Here is a 24,410-nt window from a genome sequence, read left to right as displayed (position 1 = left end):
CGAAAAATATCCCCAAAATCCCTAAAAATTCCCAAAAGTTCCCCCCAAAAATAAAAAAAATATTCCCCCAAAAAATAAAAAAAAAAATTTAAAATCCCCCAAAAATCGACAAAAAAATCCCCAAAATTGTCACCACTTTTATTTTTTAGCAATAGTTTTTATGGGGAATCTTTTGAGTTTTAAAGGGATTTTTGGGGGAAAAAATTGGGATTTTTTTAGAGATTTTTGGGCAGGAATTTGGGGGAATTTTGGGGTTTTTTTGGTGTTTTTAAATGGGATTTGGGGAAAATATTTTGGGAATTTTAGGAGATTTATTTTTAATTTTGGAGGAATTTTTGGCGATTTTTTGTGTGTTTTTAAATGGGATTTGGGGAAAATATTTTGGAATTTTAGGGGATTTGTTTTTAATTTTGGAGGATTTTTAGGAGGAATTTTTGGAGTTTTGGGGGGGATTTTAGGATGGGTTTTAGGGAATTATTTTTGTTGTTTTTAATGGGATTTAAAAGGAATTTTGGGGGAATTTTAAGGGGATTTGGGGAAATTTTTTTTTACATTTTTGGGTTTTTTTAGGGGGGATTTTTGAAGGAAATTTGGGGATTTTTCCAAGGGAGGAATTTTCTGAAATTGGGAATTTTGAGTGGATTTTTGGGGCGAATTTTAGGAATTTTGGGTGGATTTTTGGGCAATTTTGGGGGATTTTTGGGGCGAATTTTAGGATTTTTGGGTGGATTTTTGGGTGGATTTTTGGGCTGAATTTCAGGATTTTGGGGTGGATTTTTGGGTTGAATTTGGGGATTTTTGGGTTGAATTTCAGGATTTTTGGGCGATTTTTGGGCTGAATTTCAGGATTTTGGAGTGAATTTTTGGATGGATTTTTGGGGTGAATTTCAGGATTTTTGGGCGATTTTTGGGTTGAATTTCAGGATTTTTGGGGGATTTTTGGGGGGATTTTTGGGGTGAATTTGGGGATTTTGGGGTGTATTTTTGGGTTGAATTTCGGGATTTTTGGGGCTGTCGCCGTCACCATCCTGGGAAGTTCCTCAGATGCCACCTGGGAAAAGAAAAACCACCAAAAAATGGGAAAAAAAGGTGACAAAAGTGACAAAAACGTGCCAAAAATAACCAAAAAAAACCAAAATTTGGGATCCTCACCTGCATAGGTGTCACCTGGGAGGGGGGCGTAACCTGGAAAGACAAAATGGGGCAAAAATGGGCAAAAATTGACAAAAAAATGACAAAAATGGACAAAAATTGACCAAAATTAACAAAAAATTACAAAAATTGACAAAAAATTGACAAAAAATTGACAAAAAATGACAAAAATTGACAAAAAAAGCAAGAAAAAGGGAGGAAAATGGAGGGAAAAAATGCAAAAAGTGACAAAAAGTGACAAAAAAGTGACAAAAAGGGAGGAAAATGGAGAAAAATGTAAAAAAAAAGAGAGAGAAAATGAGCAAAAAGGGAGAAAATGGGAGAAAAAGTGACAGAAATGGTAAAAAAGCAACAAAAAAATGACAAAAAAGGTGATAAAAGTGACAAAAAAGTGACAAAAGTGACAAAAAAGTGACAAAAAAAGTGACATTTGGGGTCCTCACCTGCGTGGGTGGCACTGGAGGTGAAACCTGGGAGGAGAAAATGGGGTAAAAATTGAGAAAAATGGGATTAAAAAGGGGCAAAAAAGGACAAAAAGGGATAAAAAACAGCAGAAAAAGAGAGAAAAAAGTGACAAAAATGGGACAAATGTGATCAGAAGTGACCAAAAAGTGACAAAAACAACAGAAAAGAGACAAAATAAGACAAAAAAAGAGATTTAAAAATTACAAAAAGTGAGAAAAGTGACAAAAAATGACAAAAAAGTGACAGAAAGTGACCAAAAAAATGACAAAAAAAAGATCAAAAAGTGACAAAAAAGTGACCAAAAAATTACAAAAAATTTACAAAAAAATTACCAAAAAATGACCCAAAAACCCCCCAAAAAAAGATCCAAAAATGACAAAAGAAGACAAAAAAATGACAAAAAAATGACAAAAAATGGCCAAAAAAATGACAAAAAATGACCAAAAAAAAAGACAAAAATAATGACAAAAAAGTGACAAAAAGTGACAAAAAATTACCAGAAAAATGGCAGAAAGTGACATAAAGTGACACAAAAAAAGACAAAAAAACTACAAAAAATGACCAAAAATGACCAAAAAAATTTACAAAAAATGACCAAAAAAGGACAAAAAAATTACAAAAAGTGACAAAAAATGACAAAAACTGCAGAAAAGAGACAAAATAAGACAAGAAAGGAGATTTAAAAAATACAAAAAGTGAGAAAAGTTACAAAAAAAGACCAAAAATGACAAAAAGTGACCAAAAAAAAGACAAAAAATGACCCAAAAAATGATCAAAAAATGACAAAAAGTGACCAAAAAATCCCAAAAAAAATCCCCAAAAAAGACAAAAAAAGACAAAAAATGACAAAAAAATGACAAAAAATTGCAAAAAAATGACCAAAAAAATGACCAAAAAAAAAGACAAAAAAAAAGACAAAATAAAGACAAAAAGTGATAAAAAGTGACAAAAAAATGACCAAAAATACCCCCAAAAAATGACAAAAAAATGATAAAAAAAGACAAAAAAAAGACCAAAAGAATGACAAAAAAATGACAAAAAATGACAAAAAGTGACCAAAAAAATGACAAAAAAATTCTAAAGAAAGACCAAAAAAATTACAAAAAATGACAAAAAGTGACAAAAAGCGAGAATTAAAAAATGACCAAAAAATTACAAAAAATGACCCAAAAAATTTACAAAAAGTTACCAAAAAAAGACCAAAAAAAACCCCCCAAAATGGCAAAAAAATGTCAAAAAAGACTAAAAAATTACTAAAAAATTACAAAAAAGACCAAAAAATGACCAAAAAATTTACAAAAAATTACAAAAAAAGGACAAAAAAATGACAAAAAGTCACCAAAAAAAGACCAAAAAAACCCCAAAAAATGACCAAAAAATGTCAAAAAAGACTAAAAAATTACTAAAAAATGACAAAAAGTGACAGAAGTGACAAAAAGCAAGACAAAAAGTGACCAAAAAATGACCAAAAATGACAAAAAATAGATTAAAAAATCACCCAAAAAATGACACAAAAAAGACCCAAAAAAATGACCAAAAAATTACCAAAAAATGACAAAAAGTGACCAAAAAGACAAAAAAATTACCCCAAAAAATGTCAAAAAAGGACAAAAAATAACAAAAAATGGCCCAAAAAATGACAAAAAAGTCAAAAAAAAGACCAATAAAATGACAAAAAAATGATAAAAAGTGACAAAAAGCGAGACCAAAAAAATGACCAAAAATGACAAAAAATGGCCCAAAAAATGACCAAAAAATGACAAGAAATGACCAAGAAGCGGAAAAAAAATTTACAAAAAATGACAAAAAAGTGACAAAAAAGTGACCAAAAAGTGACATAAAATGACCAAAAAATGACCAAAAAATGACCAAAAAAAGATGAAAAAAAGACAAAAAATTACAAAAAATTACCAAAAAATGAGAATAGGTGACAGAAAGTGACAGAAAGTGACAGAAAGTGACAGAAGTGACAAAGTCCCGCGCTCACCTGAGCCCAGGTAGCGGCAGAGGCCGAAGGTGAAGAGGAGCAGCCCCAGCAGCAGGGCCAGCACCGCCAGGGCCACCACGAGGGACAGGCTTGGGGACAATCCTGGGGCTGTGGGGACAACAGGGACAGCTGAGAGAAATGTCAGGAATCGCCCCAAAAAAATTCCCAAATTTGTAATTTAAAAAAAAAAAATTCCCCAACAATTCCCAAACAAGTTTTGGAAAAAATCCCAAAAAAAACCCCCAGAAAAATTCCCAAATTTGTAATCAAAAACAAAAAAAATACACCAAAAAATTCCCAAGCAAATTTTTAAAAAATCCCCAAAAAATCCCCCCCAAAAAATCCCAAACAATTTTTTTTTAAAATCCCAAAGAAATCAAAATAAGTTCCCAAAAAATTTCCCAAAAAATTCCCAAATGAGTTCAAAAATAAATCCCCCAAAAAATCCCCAAAAGATTCACAAAAAACTTTAAAAATTCCAAAAAAAATTCCCCAAAAATTCCCAAATTCCAAAAAATTTAAAAAAATAATTCCTCCCCAAAAATTCCCAAATTAAAAAAAAAAAATCCTAAAAAAATCCCAAAAAAACTCCCCAAAAAATCCCAAACAAATTTTTTTTAAATCCCAAAGAAATCAAAATAAGTTCCCAAAAAATTTCCAAAAAATTCCCAAAAACATCCCAAACAAATTTTAAAAAAATCCCCCAAAAAATCCCAAAAAATTTCCAAACAAATTTTTTTACAATCCCCCCCAAAAAATCCAAAAAAAGTCACAAAAAAATTGCAAACAAATTTCCCAAAAAATTCCCAAACAAATCCCAAAAAATCCCCAAAAAATTAGCAAAAAAATCCCAAAAAATTCCCAAATTTAAAAATTAAAAAAATCCTCAAAAAATGCCCCAAAAATTCCCTAAAAATTCCAAAATTCAAAAAAATCCCCCAAAAAATCCCAAATTCAAAAAAATCCCAAAAAATAAAAAACCACCAAAAATTTCCCCAAAATTTCCCCTAAAATTCCCAAACAATTTTTTTTAAATCCCCCCAAAAATCCCCCGAAAAAATTCACAAAAATTTTTGTAAAATCCTTAAAAATTTCCCCAAAAATCCCCAAAAAACCCAAAAAAAACCCCCCCAAAAATCCCAAAAAACCCAAAAAAATCCTCCAAAAAAATCCCAAAAATTCCAAAAAAATCTCCAAAAAACCCCAAACCCCCAAAATCCCCGGAAATCCCCCCAAAACTCTCACCCCACGTGACGCTGACGGGCTCCTGCAGGCTGGGGTGCAGCGCCGAGCACTCCAAGGTGTCCCTTGTCCCCGGTGCCACCTCGATCGTCACCTGCGTCCGGAATGTTCCGTCCCCGACCGGCAGCGCCCGCGATTGTCCTCGAGTGTCCCCGACGACTTCCCCGTTGCGGAGCCACCTCAGGGTGACCTCGGGGGGGGTGAAGCCCCAGGCGTGACACGTCAGGGCCAGCGCGTGGCCCGAGCGCTCGGGGACGATGCGCAGCCGCGGCGGCGCTGGGGACACAAAGGGACATCGGGGACATTCATTGGTGTGCCCAAAGGGAGCCAAAATGGCCGCCAATGTGTCCCAAAATGGCTGCCTATGTAACTCAAAATGGCCGCCAATGTAACCCAAAATGGCCGCCAATGTGACCCAAAATGGCCATCAGTGTGACCCAAAATGGCTGCCAATGTCCTCAAAATGGTCCCCAAAATGTGCCCAAAAATGGCGTCAGTGTGACCCAAAATGGTCCCCAAAATGTGCCCCAAATGGCTGCCAATGTGACCCAAAATGGCCGTCAGTGTGACCCAAAATGGTCCCCAAAATGTGTCCCAAAATGGCTGCCAATGTGACACAAAATGGCCGTCAATGTGACCCAAAATGGCCACCAATGTCCCCAAAATGGCTGTCAATGTCCCCAAAATGGCTGCCAATGTGCCCCAGAATGTGTCAAAAATGTGTCCCAAAATGGCCGCCAATGTCCACAAAATGGCCGCTAATGTGACCAAACTGGCTGTCAGTGTGACCCAAAATGGTCCCCAAAATGTGTCCCAAAACGGCCCCCAATGTGACCCAAAATGGACGCCAATGTGATCAAAAACGGCCCTCAGTATGACCCAAAATAGCCAACAAATGTCCGCAAAATGGCCGCCAATGTGAACCAAAATGGCCGTCAGTGTGACCCAAAATGGTCCCCAAAATGTGTCCCAAAATGGTCATCAATGTGACCCAAAATGGTCCCCAAAATGTGTCCCAAAATGGCTGCCAATGTGACACAAAATGGCCGTCAATGTGACCCAAAATGGCCACCAATGTCCCCAAAATGGCTGTCAATGTCCCCAAAATGGCTGCCAATGTGCCCCAGAATGTGTCAAAAATGTGTCCCAAAATGGCCGCCAATGTGACCCAAAATGAACGCCAATGTGACCCAAAATAGCCACCAATATGCCTCAAAATGTGTCCCAAAATGTTCCCAAAATGGCCACCAATGTGTCCCAGAATGAGTCGAAAATGTGTCCCAAAATGTGTCCCCAAAATGGTTGCCAATGTCCCCAAAATGGCCGCCAATGTGACCCAAAATGGCGGTCAGTGTGACCCAAAATGGCGGTCAGTGCGACCCAAAATGGTCACCAAATGTGACCCAAAATGGCCACCAATGTGACCCAAAATGGCCGTCAGTGTGACTCAAAATGGTCACCAATATGCCCCAAAATGGCCTCAAAATGTGACCCAAAATGGCCACCAATGTGACCCAAAATGGCCGTCAGTGTGACCCAAAATGGCCAAAATGTGACCCAAAATGGCCGTCAGTGTGACCCAAAATGGCCACCAATGTGACCCAAAATGGCTGTCAGTGTGACCCAAAATGGCCGTCAGTGTGACCCAAAATGGCCACCAATGTGACCCAAAATGGCCGTCAGTGTGACCCAAAATGGCCGCCAATGTCCCAAAAATGGCCACCAATGTGCCCCAGAATGTGTCAAAAATGTGTCCCAACATGGCTGCCAATGTGACCCAAAATGGCCACCAATGTGCCTCAAAATGGCTGCCAATGTGCCCCTGAATGTGCCTCAGAATGTGTCCAGAATGTGTCTCAAAATGTCCACAAAATGGCCACCAATGTGCTCCAGAATGTGTCCAAAATGTGTCCAAATAGTGTCCCAAAAAGTGTCCCAAAATGGCCCCAAAATGGCCCCAAAATGGCCCCAAATGTCCTGATGGTGTCACCAAATGTGGTCCACAAAATGGCTGCCAATGTCCCCAAAATGGCTGCCTATGTGCCCAAAATGGCCCCCAAAATGTGCCCCAAATGGCTGCCAATGTGACCCAAAATGGCCGTCAATGTGACCCAAAATGGCCACCAATGTCCCCAAAATGGCTGTCAATGTCCCCAAAATGGCTGTAAATGTGCCCCAGAATGTGTCAAAAATGTGTCCCAAAATGGCCGCCAATGTGACCCAAAATGGCCGCCAATGTGACCCAAAATGGCCATCAGTGTGACCCAAAATGGTCCCCAAAATGTGTCCCAAAACGGCCCCCAATGTGACCCAAAATGGCCACCAATGTGACCCAAATGGCCACCAATGTGACCCAAAATGGCCGCCAATGTGCCCCAATATGGCCGTCAGTGTGCCCAAAATGGCTGTAAGTGTGACCCAAAATGGTCCCCAAAATGTGTCCCAAATGGCCGCCAATGTGACCCAAAATGGTCATCAGTGTGACCCAAAATGGCCACCAATGTGACCAAAATGGCTGTCAATGTCCCCAAAATGTCCGCCAATGTGCCCCAGAATGTGTCAAAAATGTGTCCCAAAATGGCCGCCAGTGTGACCCAAAATGGACGCCAATGTGACACAAAATGGTTGTCAGTGTGACCCAAAATGGTCCCCAAAATGTGACCCAAAACGGCCCCCAATGTGACCCAAAATGGCCGTCAGTGTGCCCCAAAATGGCTGCCAATGTGCCCCAGAATGTGTCCAAAATGTGTCCCAAAATGGCCCCAAAATGGCCCCAAAATGGCCCCAAATGGATCCAAAATGGCCCCAAAATGGCTGTCAGTGTGACCCAAAATGTGTCCAGAATGTGTCCAAAGTGTGTGACCCAAAATGTCCCTAAAATGTCCCCAAATGGGTCCAAAATGGCCCCAAATGTCCTGACGGTGTCACCAAATGTGCCCCACAAAATGGCCACCAATGTCCCAAATGTCCCCAAGCCCCCCAATGTCCCCAAATATCCCCAATGTCCCCAATCCCCCCAATGTCCCCAATGCCCTCCAATGTCCCCAAATGTCCTCAATGTCCCCAACATCCCCCAATGTCCCCAATGTTCCCAATCCCCCAAATCCTCCCCATGTCCCCAATGTCCCCTCTGTCCCCAATCTCCCCAATGTTCCCAATGTCCCCAATCCCCCCAATCCCCCTGATGTCCCCAATGTCCCCAATCCCCCCAATGACCCCAAGTGTCCCCAATCCCCCAAATCCACCCAAAGTCCCCAATGTCCCCAATGTCCCCAATGCCCCCAACGTCCCCGAATGTCCCCTCACCGCTGGCCGGTGGCCACACCTTTCCCGGCAGCTCCCGGCACAGCCGCTGCCGCTGGCCCAGCCGCTGTCCCCACCTCGGATCCTTCTCCAAGACCTGGGCCAGTCTGTCCCCAAGTGTCCCCAAGGGTCCCCCCGCGCCGGGGCAGGGGACAGTTTGGGGTCCCCGCAGGTCCCCGCAGACCAGCGGTGACTTGGACAGCGCCAGGATCACCCCCTGCGAGTCGTTGGTGGCCATCAGGGAGCCGTCGGGGGCCAGCCAGCACCAGGAGGACAGCTGGAGCACGAAGGCGGCTGGCGGGGGGGAAAAAAATTTTTAAATAAATTTTTAATTTTAAAAAATAATTTTTATAATTTTTATGTTATGAAGTATAATTTTTATATTATGGGGTTGTTGTGTTATTAGAGTATATTGTGTTATTATATGTGGTTTATGTATTATTTAATTTTTATTTTATTATAATACATTGTGTTGTATTAAATTTCTATGTTATTTAACTCTTGTTTTATTGTAATAAATTATATTATCATCTGTGATTAATATATAATATAACTCCTATTTTATTATAATACATTGTATTATTGTATGAGATTTATATGCTATTTAACTCTTATTTTATTATAATGTATTGTATTACTATGTGTGATTTATATATTATTTAATTTTTATTTTATTATACTACATTGTGTGATCATATTAAATTTATTTGTTATTTAATTCTTGCTTTATTGTAATAAATTATATTATTATCTGTGATTAATACATAATGTAACTTCTATTTTATTATAATACATTGTATAATTTTATGTGATTTATGTATTAAACTCTTATTTTATTGTAATATATTATATTATTATGTGTGATTTATGTATTGTTTAGCTGGTATTTTATTTAAATATATTGTATTATTGTAGGGGATTTATGTATTATTTAATTTCTATTTTATTATAACACATTGTATTATTGTATGAGATTTATATGCTATTTAACTCTTATTTTATTATAATGTATTGTATTACTATGTGTGATTTATATATTATTTAATTTCTATTTTATTATAATACATTGTGTTATATTAAATTTATATGTTATTTAATTCTTGCTTTTTTATAATAAATTATATTATTATCTGTGATTAATACATAATATAACTTCTATTTTATTATACTACATTGTATTATTTTATGTGATTTATGTATTATTTAACTTCTATTTTATTGTAATATATTATTATGTGTGATTTATGTATTATTTAGCTGTTATTTTATTTAGAAATATTGTATTATTGTAGGGGATTTATGTATTATTTAACTTCTTTTTTATTAGAATACATTGTATTATTATATGTGATTTACATATTATTTAACTTCTTTTTCAGTATAATACATTGCATTATTATATGTGATTTATATATTATTCAACTCCTATTTTATTATAATATATTGCATTATTATGTGTGATTCATGTATTGTTTAGCTGGTATTTTATTTAAATATATTGTATTATTGTAGGTGATTTACGTATTATTTAATTTCTATTTTATTATAACACATTGTATTATTGTATGAGATTTATATGCTATTTAACTCTTATTTTATTATAATGTACTGTATTACTATGTGTGATTTATATATTATTTAATTTCTATTTTATTATAATACATTGTGTTATGATATTAAATTTATATGTTATTTAACTCTTGCTTTATTATAATAAATTATATTATTATCTGTGACTAATACATAGTGTAACTTCTATTTTATTACAATATATTATATAATTTTATGTGATTTATGTAGTATTTAACTTCTATTTTATTGTAATATATTATATTATTATGTGTGATTTATGTATTGTTTAGCTGGTATTTTATTTAAATATATTGTATTTTTGTAGGTGATTTATGTATTATTTAATTTTTACTTTATTATAATATATTGCATTATTGGATGAGATTCATATGTTATATAACTCTAATTTTATTGTAATACATTGTATTATTATATGTGATTTATATGTTATTTAACTCCTATTTTATTATAATATATTGTATTATTATGTGTGATTTATGTATTGTTTAACTGGTATTTTATTTTAATATATTGTATTATTGCAGACAATTTATGTATTATTTAATTTTCATTTTGTTACGATACATTGTATTATTATATGTAAATTATAAATAATTTAACCATTAAATCATTGTAATATATTCTATTATTATAGGTGATTTACATATTATTTAACTTCTATTTTATTATAATACATTGTATTATTATATGTGATTTATGTACTATTGGACTTTCATTTTATTATAATACCTTATATTATTGTATGTGATTTATGTATTATTTAACTATTACATAGTTAAAATACACTTTATTATTGTATGCAGTTCACATATTATTTCATTACTAATTTATTATAATAAAATATATTAGTATATGTGACTTATATATTTTTCAGGTTTTATTTTATTGCAATACATTTTATTACTATATGTGATTCACATATTATTTAATTTTTTATTAAAATACATTGTATTATAATATGTGACATGTATTATTTAACACTTATTGTAATGCATTATATTATTGTGTGATTTACATATTATTTAACTTCTATTTTATTATAATACATTGTATTATTTTATGTGATGTATATGCTATTTACAGTAATTTCACGAATACAAGCCGCACCAATTTGACCAAAATTTTGGTGGAAACCCGGAAGTGCGGCCAATATTCCGGGGCGGCTAATCTATTAACAAAATTCTAAAAGCTGCCAACACGGAAGTGAGAGCCCGCGGCAGCCCCAAGCCAAGCTGGAGCCCGGCCGGCCCCGGCAGAGGTGGGAAAGCCTGGCAGAGGCGGGGCCAGCAGTGTGGGGGGCGGGCAGCAGAGCCTGAGCCAGCAGGGCGGGGCAGGGGGGCGGCAGAGCCCGGGCCAGCATGGCGGGGGAGCCCGGGAGAACTGGGGCTAGCAGTGCAGGGGAGCATGGCAGAAGCAGGAAGGCCGGCGGGTGGGGCTGCCTGGCAGCGGGGGAAGCCCAGCAGAATCGGGGCCAGCAGCGTGGGGGAGCCCGGCGGTGCGGGGGCCTGCAGTGCCGGCCAGGGCGAGGAAATGCGGCGGCGGTGCAGACGGGAGGGGGCGGCCGGCAAGCCTGGCGGCGGCGGTGGCAGCCCGGCGGCGGGGCTAGCGAACACAGCGCGGCGCGGCCGGCGAGCCCGGCGGCGGGGCTAGCGAACGCGGCACGGCGCGGCCGGCAAGCTCGGCGGCGGGGCTAGCGAACGCGGCGCGGCCGGCGAGCCCGGCGGCGGGGCTAGGGAACGCGGTGCAGCCGGCGAGCCCGGCGGCGGGGCTAGGGAACGCGGCGCGGCGCGGCCGGCGAGCCCGGCGGCGGGGCTAGCGAACGCGGCGCAGCGCGGCCGGCGAGCCCACCGGCGGGGCTAGCGAACGCGGCAGCGGGGCGGCGCTGACGGGAGAGGGGGGCCAGCGAGCCCGGCGGCGGCGGCAGCACCACCCGGCCAGCCCCGCCGAGCCGTGGCGCTGAGCTGGGCTACCCGGCCCCGTCGGCAACCATGAGCGGGCCGAGCCTTCCTGGCCCCGCCCCGAGCCAGTAAAGCCCGCTATGCCGCGATCCTGTTACTAATTGGCCAATTTGTGAAAGCTGCGCACGGATTCTCGCGACGAACGAAAGTGCGGCTAATATTCGGGGTGCGGCTTATCTATTGACAAAGACAGCAACATTGTCGAGGCACCGGGGGTGCGGCTTATAATCCGTGCGGCTTGTATTCGTGAAACTACTGTAATTCTTATTTTATTATAATACATTGTATTATTTTGTGTGGTTTATGTATTATTTAACTTCTTTTTTATTATAATACATTGCATTATTATGTGTGATTTATATATTATTTAACTCCTATTTTATTGTAACATATTGTATTATTATGTGTGATTTATGTATTGTTTAGCTGGTATTTTATTTAACTATATTGTATTTTTGTAGGTGATTTATGTATTATTTAATTTGTTTTATTATAACACATTCTATTATTATATGTGATCTACATATTATTTAACTTCTATTTTATTATAATACATTGTATTATCATGTGTGATTTATGCATTATATAAATTCTATTTTATTATAATACACTGCATTATTATATGTGATGTATATGTCATTTAACTCTAATTTTATTATAATACATCGTATTTTTATGTGTGATTTATTTATTATTTGGTTATTATTTTATTTCAATATATTATATTGTTGTAGGTGATTTATATATCGTGTAACTTCAATTTTTATTATTCAACTTTTATTTTATTTTAATATGTTACCATATGTCATTTATATATTATTAAATTTCTATTTTATTATAATACATTGTATTATTACGTGTGATTTATATATTATCTAACTTCTATTTTATTATAATATATTGTATTTTTATATGTGATTTATATGTTATTTAACTCCTATTTTATTATAATATATTGTATTATTATGTGTGATTTATATATTTTTAGCTGTTATTTTGTTATAATATATTATTGCTGTATGCAATTTATGTATTATTTAACTTCTACTTTATTATAATCTATTATATTATTACACGTGATTTTTATATTTATATATTTATATATTTATATATTTATATATTTATATATTTATATATTTATATATTTATATATCTATATATATTTATGTATTTATATATTTATGGATTTATATATTTATGGATTTATATATTTATGTATTTATATATTTATATATTTATATTTTTCTTTAAATTTTAGTTCTGTTATTTCCTGATTCTTAGATTTTTTTTTTTTTTTTAAGAATTTTTTCACTCCCCCAACTTCCCCTTTAACTCAACTTCCCCTTTTTACCAAAATTTTCCATTTTTTCACTTTTTTCCCCCCAAAATCCAACAAAACCGAGTTCCCAAAATTTCCCTTTAAAATAAATTTCCTTTTTTTCCCAATTTTTTCATTTTTTCCCATTTTTTACCCCAAAATCCGCGTTTCCCCCCCCCCAAATTTTACCTGGTGGACCCCCCTAAATTTCCCCAAATTCCCAATTTTTCGCCCCAAATTTTTAAGGCTCCACCCTCCCAATTTCCCTTTTAACAAAACTTCATTTTTTTCCCATTTTTAAATTTTTTTTTCCTTTTTTTCACATTTTTTACCCCAAAATCCGCGTTTCCACCCCAGATTTTACAGAGTGGAGCTCCCCTAAATTTCCCCAAATTCCCAATTTTTCGCCCCAAATTTTTAAGGCTCCACCTCCTCAATTTCTCTTTTAACAAAACTTCTTTTTTTCCCAATTTTTTCTCATTTTTTACCCCAAAATCCACATTCTCCCCTCAAATTTTACAGGGTGGAGTCCCCCTAAATTTCTCAAAATTTCCAATTTTTCGTCCCAAATTTTTAGGGCTCCACCCTCCCAATTTCCCTTTTAACAAAACTTTTTTTTTCTAAAATTTTTCCTTTTTTTCCCAATTTTTTTCTCATTTTTTACCCCAAAATCCGCGTTCTCCCCTCATATTTTACAGGGTGGGGCTCCCCTAAATTTGTCAAAATTCCCAATTTTTCGCCCCAAATTTTTAAGGCTCCACCCTCCCAATTTCCCTTTTAACCAAACTTCCTTTTTTCCCCATTTTTTCCTTTTTTTCCCAATTTTTTCCCCATTTTTTCCCTCAAAATCCTCCCCCCCCTTTACCTGCCCCGGGCACTCCGAGCGCCGCCAGCAGCAGCGGCAACATCGCGGACTGGGCCGAACTGGGACGAACTGGGACGAACTGGGGCGAACTGGGAAGCGTTGTCCCCCCCGCTTCGGGTGCCACCCTTGGGGCGGGGACGTTTTGGGGACATTTGGGGACATTTTGGGGACGCCCAATGGGCGCCGGTGGCTGCCGCGCGTCACTCGGTGCCGGGCAGGGCTGGGCTGGCGGCGGCCGCGAGAGGGACTCTGTGAACTGGGAGAACTGGGAGGGACTGGGATAAACTGGGAGGGACTGGGAGGGACTGGGAGGGACTGGGAGGGGATTGGGAGGGACTGGGATAAACTGGGATGGACTGGGAGGGACTGGGAGGGGAGTGGGAGGGACTGGGAGTGAACTGGGAGGGGATTGGGAGGGACTGGGATAAACTGGGAGGGACTGGGAGGGGATTGGGAGGGACTGGGAGGGACTGGGAGGGGATTGGGAGGGACTGGGAGGGACTGGGATAAACTGGGAGGGACTGGGAGGGGATTGGGAGGGACTGGGAGGGAACTGGGAGGGACTGAGAGGAACTGGGAATGGATTGGGATAAACTGGGAGTGACTGGGATAAACTGGGAGGGACTGGAAGGGGACTGGGAGGGACTGGGATAAACTGGGACAAACTGAGATGGACTGGGATGGACTGGGAGGGGATTGGGAGGGACTGGGATAAACTGGGAGGGGATTGGGAGGGACTGGGAGGGACTGGGATAAACCGGGAGGGACTGGGAACGAACTGGGAGGGACTGGGAGCGAACTGGGAGGGACTGGGAGGGACTGGGATAAACTGGGATGGACTGGGGGGGACTGGGAGGGGATTGGGAGGGACTGGGAGGAACTGGGATAAACTGGGAGTGAACTGGGAGAGGAGTGGGAGGGGATTGGGAGTGAACTGGGAGGGACTGGGATAAACTGGGAGGGACTGGGAGGGGATTGGGAGGGACCAGGATTAGGATCTGGATCAGGATCAGAACCACGCCCAGAACCAGGTCTGGGATTTGGGACTGGAATCAGGACCAGGACCAGGATTAGAGTTAAAACTGGGATCAGAACCAGGATCAGGACCAGAACCGGGCCCAGAACCGGAATCAGGACTAAGATCAGGACCAGGATCAGAACCGGAATCCGAACTGTGATCTGAACTGGGACTGGGGTTTGGGACCGGGATCAGGATTAGAGTTAAAACTGGGATCAGAACCAGGATCAGGACCAGAACTGGGCCCAGAACTAGGACTGGGATCAGGATTAGAGTTAAACTGGGATCAGAACCGGAATCAGAACAAGGATCAGGATTAGGATTGGGCCCAGAACTGGGGCTGGGGTTTGGGACTGGGATCAGGATTAGAGTTAAAACTGGGATCAGAACCAGGACCAGGATCACAACCAGGCCCAAAACCCAAAACCCAGGACTAAAACCAGAACCAGAACCAGGAATGTGACAACAAGGCCGCGGGATTTGCCCAAAGCTCTGGATTTATTTAGGAAAAGCCGGGTTTAGTTCCCAAATTCATTCCCGATTCCCGCGCCGATCACCTCAACCTGTGGAGAGAAAACCTGGAATTGGGGAAAATTCCCGAAATTCCCAAATTGTCACCCCCAAAACCCAGATTTAGGGACAATTTATTGAGAGTGGAACCGGGACTGGGATTTGGGCTGGGATTAGAACCAGGATTGGGACTGGAACTGGGTCTGGGATTGGGATCAGAACCAGGACTGGGATTGAGATTGGAACTGGGACCAGAACTGGGACTGGGACTAGGATCAGGATTGACACTGGAACCAGGACTAGGATTGGGATTGGGATTGGGATCAGGGCTTGGATTTGGGCTAGGCCTGGGATCAGAACCAGGACTGGGATCGGGACTGGGATTGGGGCTGGAACTGAGACCAGGGATGGGATTAGAACTGGGACTGGAACCGGGACTGGGATTGGGACCAGAACGGAAACTGGGATTGGGATTGGGATTGGGACTGGGATAGAGACCAGGATCAGGACCAGAACTGAGACCAGGAATGGGACCAGGCCCAGAACCGGGATCAGAACTGGGCTCAAAACTGGGGCTAAAACCAGGCCCAGAACTGGGTTCAGAGCTGGAGCTAGAACTAGGCCCAGAACCAGGATCAGAATAATTATCACAACTGAGATCAGGCCTAGAAACAGGCCCAGAACCAGGCCTAGGCCTGGCTTATCCCCGTACCGCTCCTGTCCCTGCAGGCCAGCAGGCCCAGAACCGGAATTGGAAGCAGGCCCAGAACCAGGCCCAGAACCAGGCCCAGAACCAGGATCAGAATCATTATCACAACTGAGATCAGGCCTAGAACCAGGCCCAGAACTTGGATCAGGCCTAGGACCAGGCCCAGAACGAGACCCGGAACCAGGCCTAGGCCTGGCTTATCCCCGTGCCGTTCCTGTCCCTGCAGGCCAGCAGGCCCAGCACAGGAACTGGAACCAGGCCCAGAACTGGGATGAGAACTGGGGCTAGAACCAGGCCCAGAACCGGGATCAGAACTGAGATCAGGCCTAGGACCAGGCCCAGAACCAGGCCCAGAACTGGGATCAGGCCTAGGACCAGGCCCAGAACCAGGCCCGGAACCAGAATCAGAACTGAGATCAGGCTCAGAACCAGGCTCAGAACCAGGCCTAACCCAGGATTAGCCCCGTACTGTTCCTATCCCTGCGGGCCAGCAGGCCCGGAACCGGAATTGGAAGCAGGCCCAGAACTGGGCTCAGAACTGAGATCAGGCCTAGGACCAGGCCCAGAAACAGGCCTAGGCCTGGCTTGTCCCCGCAGCGTCCCTGTCCCTGCGAGTCAGCAGGCCTGAAACCGGAATTGGAACCAGACCCAGAACTGGGATCAGGCCTAGAACCAGGCCCAGAACCAGGCCCAGAACTGAGATCAGGCCTAGGACCAGGCCCAGAACCAGGCCTAGGCCCAGTTTATCCCCGTACCGTTCCTGTCCCTGCGGGCCAGCAGGACCAGCACAACTCCCAGCAGGACCAGGACGATGCCCAGGGCCAACGCGGCTCCGGCCAGCGCCGTGTCCAGCTGCTCGTCCAGCGCCGTGTCCGGAGCCACTGCGGACACAGAACCCCAAAATCATCTCAAAATCACACAAAAATCACCCCCAAAATACACCAAAATCACTAAAAAATCACCCCAAAATACACCCTAAAATCTACCCCAAATACTCCAAAACAACCAAAAAAATCACCCAAAAAAATCGACAAAAATCACCCAAAAACGACCCAAAATAATAAAAAAAATCCCCAAAACTGACACAAAAAAATCCAAAAAAATCCCCCCAAAATGCCAAAAAATCCCCAAAAAATCCCAAAAAATTCCCCAAAAATGCCAAAAAATCCCCAAAAATTCCCTAAAAATTCCAAAGAATTGACAAAAATCACCCAAAAGCGACTCCCAAAAAAACCCAAAAAATCCCAAAAAATCTCAAAAAATCCCAAAAAAATCCCCCAAAAATCCCAACAAATCCCAAAAAAATCCACAAAAATCACCCCAAAATGACTCCAAAAAATCCCCAAAAATCCTCAAAAAACCCCAACAAATACAAAAGAAATCCACAAAAATCACCCCAAAACGACCCAAAAAATCCCAAAAAATCCCTGAAAACCCCCCAAAAAAATCCCCCAAAAACCCCAACAAATCCCCAAAAATTCCACAAAAATCACTCAAAAAAGACCCCAAAAAATTCCAAAAAATCCCCAAAAATTCCCCCCAAAAATCCCAAAAAAATCCCAACAAATCCCAAAAATATCTACAAAAATCACTCAAAAACGACCCAGAAAATCCCAAAAAATCCCAAAAAATCCCCCAAAAATCCCAACAAATCCCAAAAAAATCCACAAAAATCACCTGAAACCGACCCAAAAAAATCACAAAAAATTCCAAAAAAATCTCAAAAAATCCACAAAAAAACCCCAAAAAATCCACAACAAATCCCAAATAAATCCACAAAAATTGCCAAAAAACGACCCAAAAAATCCCAAAAAATCTTAAAAAAATCCACAAAAATCACCCAAAAACGACCCAAAAAAATCACAAAAAATCCCAAAAAATCCCCAACAAATCCCAAAAAAATCCACAAAAATCACCCCAAAACGACCCAAAAAAATCTCAACAAATCCCAAAAAATTCCCTCAAAAAATCCCCAAAAAATCCCAACAAATCCCCAAAAAATCTACAAAAATCACTCGAAAATGACCCAAAAAAATCCCTGAAAAATCCCAAAAAAATCCCCCCAAAAAACCCAACAAATCCCAAAAAAATCCACAAAAGTCACCCCAAAATGACCAAAAAATCCCAAAAAATCCCCAAAAAATCCCCCAAGAAACCCCAACAAATCCAAAAGAAATTCACAAAAATCACCCAAAAACGACCCAAAAAAATCACAAAAAATTCCAAAAAATCCCAAAAAAATCCCCCCAAAATGCCCCCAAAACCTCAACAAATCCCAAAAACATCCACAAAAATCACCTGAAACTGACCCAAAAAAATCACAAAAAATTCCAAAAAATCTCAAAAAATCCACAAAAAAACCCCAAAAAATCCACAACAAATCCCAAATAAATTCACAAAAATTACCAAAAACGACCCCAAAAAATCCCAACAAATCCCAAAAAAATCCACAAAAATCACCCAAAAACAACCCAAAAAAACCCACAAAAAATTCCAAAAAATAGCCAAAAAGTCCCTTAAAAATCTAAAAAAAATCCCCAACAAATCCCAAAAAAATCCACAAAAATCATCAGAAAACGACCAAAAAAATCCCAAAAAAATCTACAAAAATCACTCAAAAATGACCCAAAAAAATCCCAAAAAATCCCAAAAAATCCCAATAAATCCCAAAAAATTTAAAATAAATCCCCAATCTATATCTAACCCCAGTAGGCCACCATGGTGGCGTTGTCCTTGCGCGAGGTGACCACGCAGGCGTGGACGGTTCCGGGCTCGAGGGTGGTGACGGAAATTCGGGAGAGGCGGACGAAGGTGAGGTCGCTCATGGGGACAAAGGGACCTTGGGTGACCCCTTGAGTGACCACAGCTCCGGCCACCGTCCAGGTGATGTCCAGCACGGGGGGGAAAATGTTTTCCACCAGGCACACCAGGGTGTTGGGCTCGCCGGGGACGGGAGGGAGAGCCGGGAACAGCGAGATCTCCGGGATTGCTGGGAGAAGGGGATGAGGGGATTTATGGGGTGATGGGATTTGTGGGGTTGTGGGATTTATGGGGTTATGGGATTTATGGGGTTGTGGGATTTATGGGATTTATGGGGTAATGGGATTTGTGGGATGATGAGATTTATGGGATTTATGGGGTTGTGGATTTTTGGGATTGTGGTGTTAGTGGGATTTGTGGAGTTAATGGGATTTATGGGGTTGTGGGATTTATGGAGTTGTGGGATTTGTGGGATGATGGGATTTATGGGGTTGTGGGATTTATGGGGTTAATGGGATTTATGGGGTTGTGGGATTCATGGGATTGTGGGATTTGTGGGGTTGTGGGATTTATGGGGTTAATGGGAATAATGTGGGAAAGGGGTTGATAGGGTTATGGGGTTATGGATTTATGGGGTTGTGGGATTTGTGGGGTTGTGGGATTTATGGGATGATGGGATTTGTGGGATGATGGGATTTGTGGGATGATGGGATTTGTGGGATGATGGGATTTGTGGGGTTTAATGGGATTTATGGGGTTGTGGGATTTGTGGGATGATGGGATTTATGGGATGATGGAATTTATGGGATTTATGGGGTTATGGGATTTCTGGGATGATGAGATTTATGGGATTTATGAGGTTGTGGATTTATGGGGCTGTGGGATTTATGGGGTTAATGGGAATAAAGTGGGAAAGGGGTTGATGAGGTTAATGGGAATAATGGAAATAATGGGAATAATGGATTTATGGGATTATGGGATTTATGGGGTTAATGGGACTTATAGGGTTATGGGATTTATGGGATGATGAGATTTATGGGATTTATGGGGTTGTGGATTTATGGGATTGTGGGATTTGTGGGGTTAATGGGATTTGTGGAGTTAATGGGATTTATGGGGTTGTGGGATTTATGGGATGATATTTATGGGATGATGGGATTTATGGGGTTATGGGATTTATGGGATGATGGGATTTATGGGGTTATGGGATTTATGGGGTTAATGGGAAAAATGGAATTAATTCTCCATCACTCCATCCCCAAATTTTCCCCCATTTCCCATTCCTTCATCCCCACATTTCCCACCCTTTCGTCCCAAACTTTTCCCCCATTTCCCACCTTTCCATCCCAAATTTTTCCACATTCTCCATCCCTCCATCCCCCAAATCTGCCACATTTCCCATCTCTTCATCCCCACATTTTCCACCCTTCCATCCCAAACTTTTCCCCCATTTCCCACCTTTTCCACCCCAATTTTTCCCCATTTCCCACCCCAAATTTTCCCACATTCTCCATCCCTCCATTCCCAAATTTTCCCCCATTTCCCACCCCATTCTTTCCCCCATTTCCCACCTTTTCCACCCCAATTTTTCCCCCATTTCCCACTCCAATTTTTTCCCCATTTCCCACCTTTTCCATCCCAATTTTTCCCCATTTCCCACCCTATTTTCCCCCCATTTCCCACCTTTTCCATCCCAAATTTCCCCCTCATTTCCCATCCCTCCATCACCAAATTTTCTCCCATTTCCCACCTTTTCCACCCCAATTTTCCCCCATTTCCATCTCCAATTTTTCCCACATTCTCCATCCCTCCATTCCCAAATTTTCCCCCATTTCCCACCCCATTCTTTCCCCCATTTCCCACCTTTTCCACCCCAATTTTTCCCTGTTTCCCACCACAAATTTTTCCCCATTTCCCACCTTTTCCATCCCAAATTTTTCCCCATTTCCCACCTTTTCCACCCCAAATTTCCCCATTTCCCACCCCATTTTTCCCCATTTCCCACCTTTTACATCTCAATTTTCCCCCATCTCCCACCCCAATTTTTCCCCATTTCCCACCTTTTTCACCCCAATTTTTCTCTATTTCCCACCCCAATTTTCCCCCATTTCCCATTCCTTCATCCCCACATTTTCCACCCTTCCATCCCAAATTTTTCCCCATTTCCCACCCCAATTTTTCCCCATTTCCCACCCTCCCACCTCCCAAAATTTCTACCCCTGGCCTCGGGCATGACTCCCGTGAGTGTCCGGCCGAGAACTCCCAGGATCTCCTTGCAGAGCTGAGTCTCGGGGAGAATTTCCTGGGGAGATTCCAGCTCCGAGGGCCAGGGAGGCAGAGAGGGAATCCCGGGATTCCAGCGCGATCCGGGAAAATCGAACCAGAAAAGGTCGCGCGCGTCCAAGGTGACCGAGAGGGACAAGGAGGGAGGGTCGGGCTGGCAGGTGAGGACCTCGGAGAGGAGGTGGGGGGGAGGGTCGGGGTCTGGGAGGGGAGGGAGAGGGAAATGGGAGTGGGAAAGGGAGAAGGAAATGGGAAAGGGGAATGGAGGAGGGAGAGGGAAATGGGAATGGAAAAGAGAGAGGGAGATGGAAATGGAGGAGGGAGAGGGAAATGGGAAATGGGAATGGGAAAGAGGGAGGAAAATGGGAATGGAAAAGGGAGAGGGAAATGGGAAATGGGAAAGGGAGAGGGAAATGGGAAATGGGAAGGGAGAGGGAGAGGGAAAAGGGAATGGAAAAGGGAGAGGGAAATGGGAATGGAAAAGGGAGAGGGAAATGGGAATGGAAAAGGGAGAGGGAGAGGGGAATGGAGGAGGGAGAGGGGAGAGGGAAATGGGAAAGGGAGGGGGAGAGGGAAACGGGAATGGAGGAGGGAGACGGAAATGGGAAATGGGAATGGAAAAGAGAGAGGGAGATGGAAATGGAGGAGGGAGGGGGAGAGGGAAATGGGAATGGAAAAGGGAGGGGGAGAGGGGAATGGGAATGGAGGAGGGAGAGGGAGAGGGGAGAGGGAAATGGAGAAGGAAGAAAGGAGAGGGAAATGGGAATGGAGGAGGGAGAGGGGTGAGGGAAAGGGGAATGGGAATGGAAAAGGGAGAGGGAAATGGGAATGGAAAAGGGAGAAGGAGAGGGGAGAGGGAAATGGAGAAGGAAGAAAGGAGAGGGAAATGGAGGAGGGAGAGGGGAGAGGGAAATGGGAATGGAAAAGGGAGAAGGAAATGGGAAAGACAGAGAGGAGAGGGAAATGGGAAAGAGAGAGGGAAGTGGGAGTGGAGGAGGGAGAGAGGAGAGGGAAATGGGAGTGGGAAAGGGAGAGGGAAATGGAAATGGAGGAGGGAGAGGGAAGAGGGAAATGGAGAAGGAAGAAGGGAGAGGAAAATGGGAAAGGGAGAGGGAAATGGGAATGAAGGAGGGAGAGGGAAATGGTGAAGGGAGAAGGAAGAGGGAGAGGGAAATGGGAATGGAGGAGGGAGAGGGGAGAGGGAAAAGGGAAATAGAGAGGGAAATGGGAATGGAAATCGGAGAAGGAAAGGGAAAGGGGAATGAAGGAGGGAGAGGAAGAAGGGAGAGGGAAATGGGAATGGAGGAGGGAGAGGGGAGAGGGAAATGGGAATGGAGGAGGGAGAGGGAAAGGGAAAGGGGAATGGAGGAGGGGAGAGGGAAATGAGAATGGAAAAGGGAGAGGGGAGAGGGAAAGGGGAATGGAGGAGGGAGAGGGGAAATTGGGGAGGGAGAGGGAAGTGGGAGAGGAAAATGACAATGGAGAAGAGAGGGAAATGGGAGTGGAGAAGGGAGAGGGGAGAGGGAATGGAGAAGGGGAGAGGGAAATGAGAATGGAAAAGGGAGAGGGGAGAGGGAAATGGGAGAGGAAGGGACGAGGAGGGAGACGGGAAATAGGGAAGGGAGAGAGGGAAATGGGAATGGAGAGGAGAGAGGGAAGTGAGGACGGAGAGGGAAATTCGAATGGAGGAGGGAAAGGGGAGAAGGGGGATGGAGAGAGGGAAGGGGAGGGAGGAACGGGGAAGTGGGAGGGAAAGGGAGAGGGAGAGAGGACGGGGGGGGACAGGGAGGGGACAGGGAGGGAGGGAGAAGGCGGAACAAGGAAGCGCGGAGACAACAGGGAGGGAGCAGGAAAGTGAGAACAGGGAGAGGGAAGGGACAGGAGGGACAAGGAGGGGAGACGGAGGGACACAAAGAGGGGACAGAGAGGGGACAAACACCAAAGTGAGACCACACCGCGTGTCCCCTCTCCCTTTCCCTCTCCCTCTCCCCTCCCGCCACCTCCTACCGGGGTCAGCGACGGCGACAGCGACAAAAACCCCCCAGAGCAGCGCGGTCACCAAGTCACCCATGGCCCCTCCGCGTCCCCAATGTCCCCAGTGTCCCCACGGGGGGCTTCGCTGGCCCCACCTGTGTCCCCAACGCCGCGCCAGCCAATGGGAACGCTCGGTAGCTCTGACGTCATCGGTTGCCAGGTAGAGGAATCCCGAGCGCGGCTCGCTGGCGGTGACAGAGCGGGCACCGAAATTCCCGCGTGGGGACACGAGAGGGGGACCCCAAAATTCCCTCCAGGGGTCACGTGGGGTTGGGGACACCTCCCCTTGTCACCTCAAAATTAGGGGGGTGCCACAAGTGGCGCCACGGGCGGCGTGGGGTTAATTAGGGGGACACGCGTGATAATTGTGACGTCACCGGGGGTGGCATGGGGGATGTCGCGGACCCCCGTGGGGACACCCACGGAATTTTTGGTCCCCAAATCTCCCATAGGTGCCCCCCCACTCCATCACAGACCCCCGTGGGGACATCCCCGGAATTGTGGGGACCCCAAATCTCCCATGGGTGCCCCCCCCACTCCATCACGGACCCCCGTGGGTGCCCCCCACGGAATTTTTGGGACTCCAAATCCCCTCGTGGGTGCCCCCTACCCCATCACGGACCCCCGTGGGGACACCCCCGGAATTTTTGGGACCTCAAATCCCCCATGGTTGCCCCCTCCACCCCATTACGGACCCCCGTGGGGACACCTCCGGAATTTTTTGGTCCCCAAATCCCCTCGTGAGTGCCCCCTCCAACTCCATCACGGACCCCCGGAATTTTTGGGACCCCAAATCCCCCCGTGGGTGCCCCCCCCACTTCATCACGGACCCCCATGGGTGCCCCCCCCCACTCTGCAGCGCACCCGCACTGCGCATGCGCGCGGCGCTAGGACCCCGCGGCGCCTTTCCCGCCACGGGAGCCGAGGGGAGGGGGCCATGAATGGGGGCCCGTGGGAAGCCGCGGGGGAGCCACGTGACAGCGAGCAGCCAATCAGCGCGCGGGTGACGTAGCGCGTGGCTCCCTTTTCTGCCCCGGGATGGTTTTTTTTATCTTTTTTGCCCCCAACCCGGGGTTTTTCGGGGCAGGAGGTTTTGTGGGGAGCGGAGAGGGGGCGGATGAAGCGGGGCCGAGCCCGGGGGTCGCGGCGCAAAGCGGGGGCGCCTCAGGTGAGTGCCGGGGGGGGGGGCGGCCTCGCCCTGCCCCCCCCACAG

General features: G+C 43.5%; 2 protein-coding genes across 2 annotated transcripts; both read right to left on the bottom strand.

The window, feature by feature from the left end:
• Positions 1 to 1,040: 1,040 nt before the first annotated feature.
• On the bottom strand, positions 1,041 to 13,926 carry LOC117009772 (HLA class II histocompatibility antigen, DM beta chain). The gene is made up of 7 exons (XM_033084102.1): positions 13,884 to 13,926; positions 8,153 to 8,443; positions 4,850 to 5,122; positions 3,605 to 3,712; positions 1,596 to 1,622; positions 1,153 to 1,185; positions 1,041 to 1,051 (listed from the first exon to the last, which is right to left on the bottom strand). The coding sequence occupies exons 1-7, from the start codon at positions 13,924 to 13,926 to the stop codon at positions 1,041 to 1,043; spliced, it is 786 nt and encodes a 261-aa protein (XP_032939993.1).
• A 1,457-nt stretch (positions 13,927 to 15,383) lies between these two features.
• LOC117009831 (HLA class II histocompatibility antigen, DM alpha chain-like) lies at positions 15,384 to 23,281 on the bottom strand. Its single transcript, XM_033084205.1, has 5 exons — positions 23,171 to 23,281; positions 21,098 to 21,364; positions 18,825 to 19,109; positions 16,876 to 17,001; positions 15,384 to 15,464 (listed from the first exon to the last, which is right to left on the bottom strand). The coding sequence occupies exons 1-5, from the start codon at positions 23,232 to 23,234 to the stop codon at positions 15,460 to 15,462; spliced, it is 747 nt and encodes a 248-aa protein (XP_032940096.1). The 5' UTR covers positions 23,235 to 23,281; the 3' UTR covers positions 15,384 to 15,459.
• Positions 23,282 to 24,410: the final 1,129 nt, after the last annotated feature.

Source organism: Catharus ustulatus, chromosome 36 (genome assembly GCF_009819885.2).
Source record: "Catharus ustulatus isolate bCatUst1 chromosome 36, bCatUst1.pri.v2, whole genome shotgun sequence".
NCBI lineage: Eukaryota > Metazoa > Chordata > Aves > Passeriformes > Turdidae > Catharus > Catharus ustulatus.
This window is presented reverse-complemented; position numbering and strand designations above follow the sequence as displayed.

What these genes read in the sequence shown, in the direction of transcription:
- LOC117009772 (XM_033084102.1), bottom strand. Translation starts at nt 13,926, where the DNA reads ATGTTGCCGCTGCTGCTGGCGGCGCTCGGAGTGCCCGGGGCAG. An exon ending in GCTCGGAGTGCCCGGGGCAG is followed by an intron (nt 8,444 to 13,883) that starts GTAAAGGGGGGG and finishes CCCCCCCGCCAG; the next exon opens with CCGCCTTCGTGCTCCAGCTG. An exon ending in GCCCGTCAGCGTCACGTGGG is followed by an intron (nt 3,713 to 4,849) that starts GTGAGAGTTTTG and finishes TTGTCCCCACAG; the next exon opens with CCCCAGGATTGTCCCCAAGC.
- LOC117009831 (XM_033084205.1), bottom strand. Translation starts at nt 23,234, where the DNA reads ATGGGTGACTTGGTGACCGCGCTGCTCTGGGGGGTTTTTGTCGCTGTC. An exon ending in TGTCGCCGTCGCTGACCCCG is followed by an intron (nt 21,365 to 23,170) that starts GTAGGAGGTGGC and finishes CTCCCCTCCCAG; the next exon opens with ACCCCGACCCTCCCCCCCAC. An exon ending in CACCATGGTGGCCTACTGGG is followed by an intron (nt 17,002 to 18,824) that starts GTTAGATATAGA and finishes CTGTGTCCGCAG; the next exon opens with TGGCTCCGGACACGGCGCTG.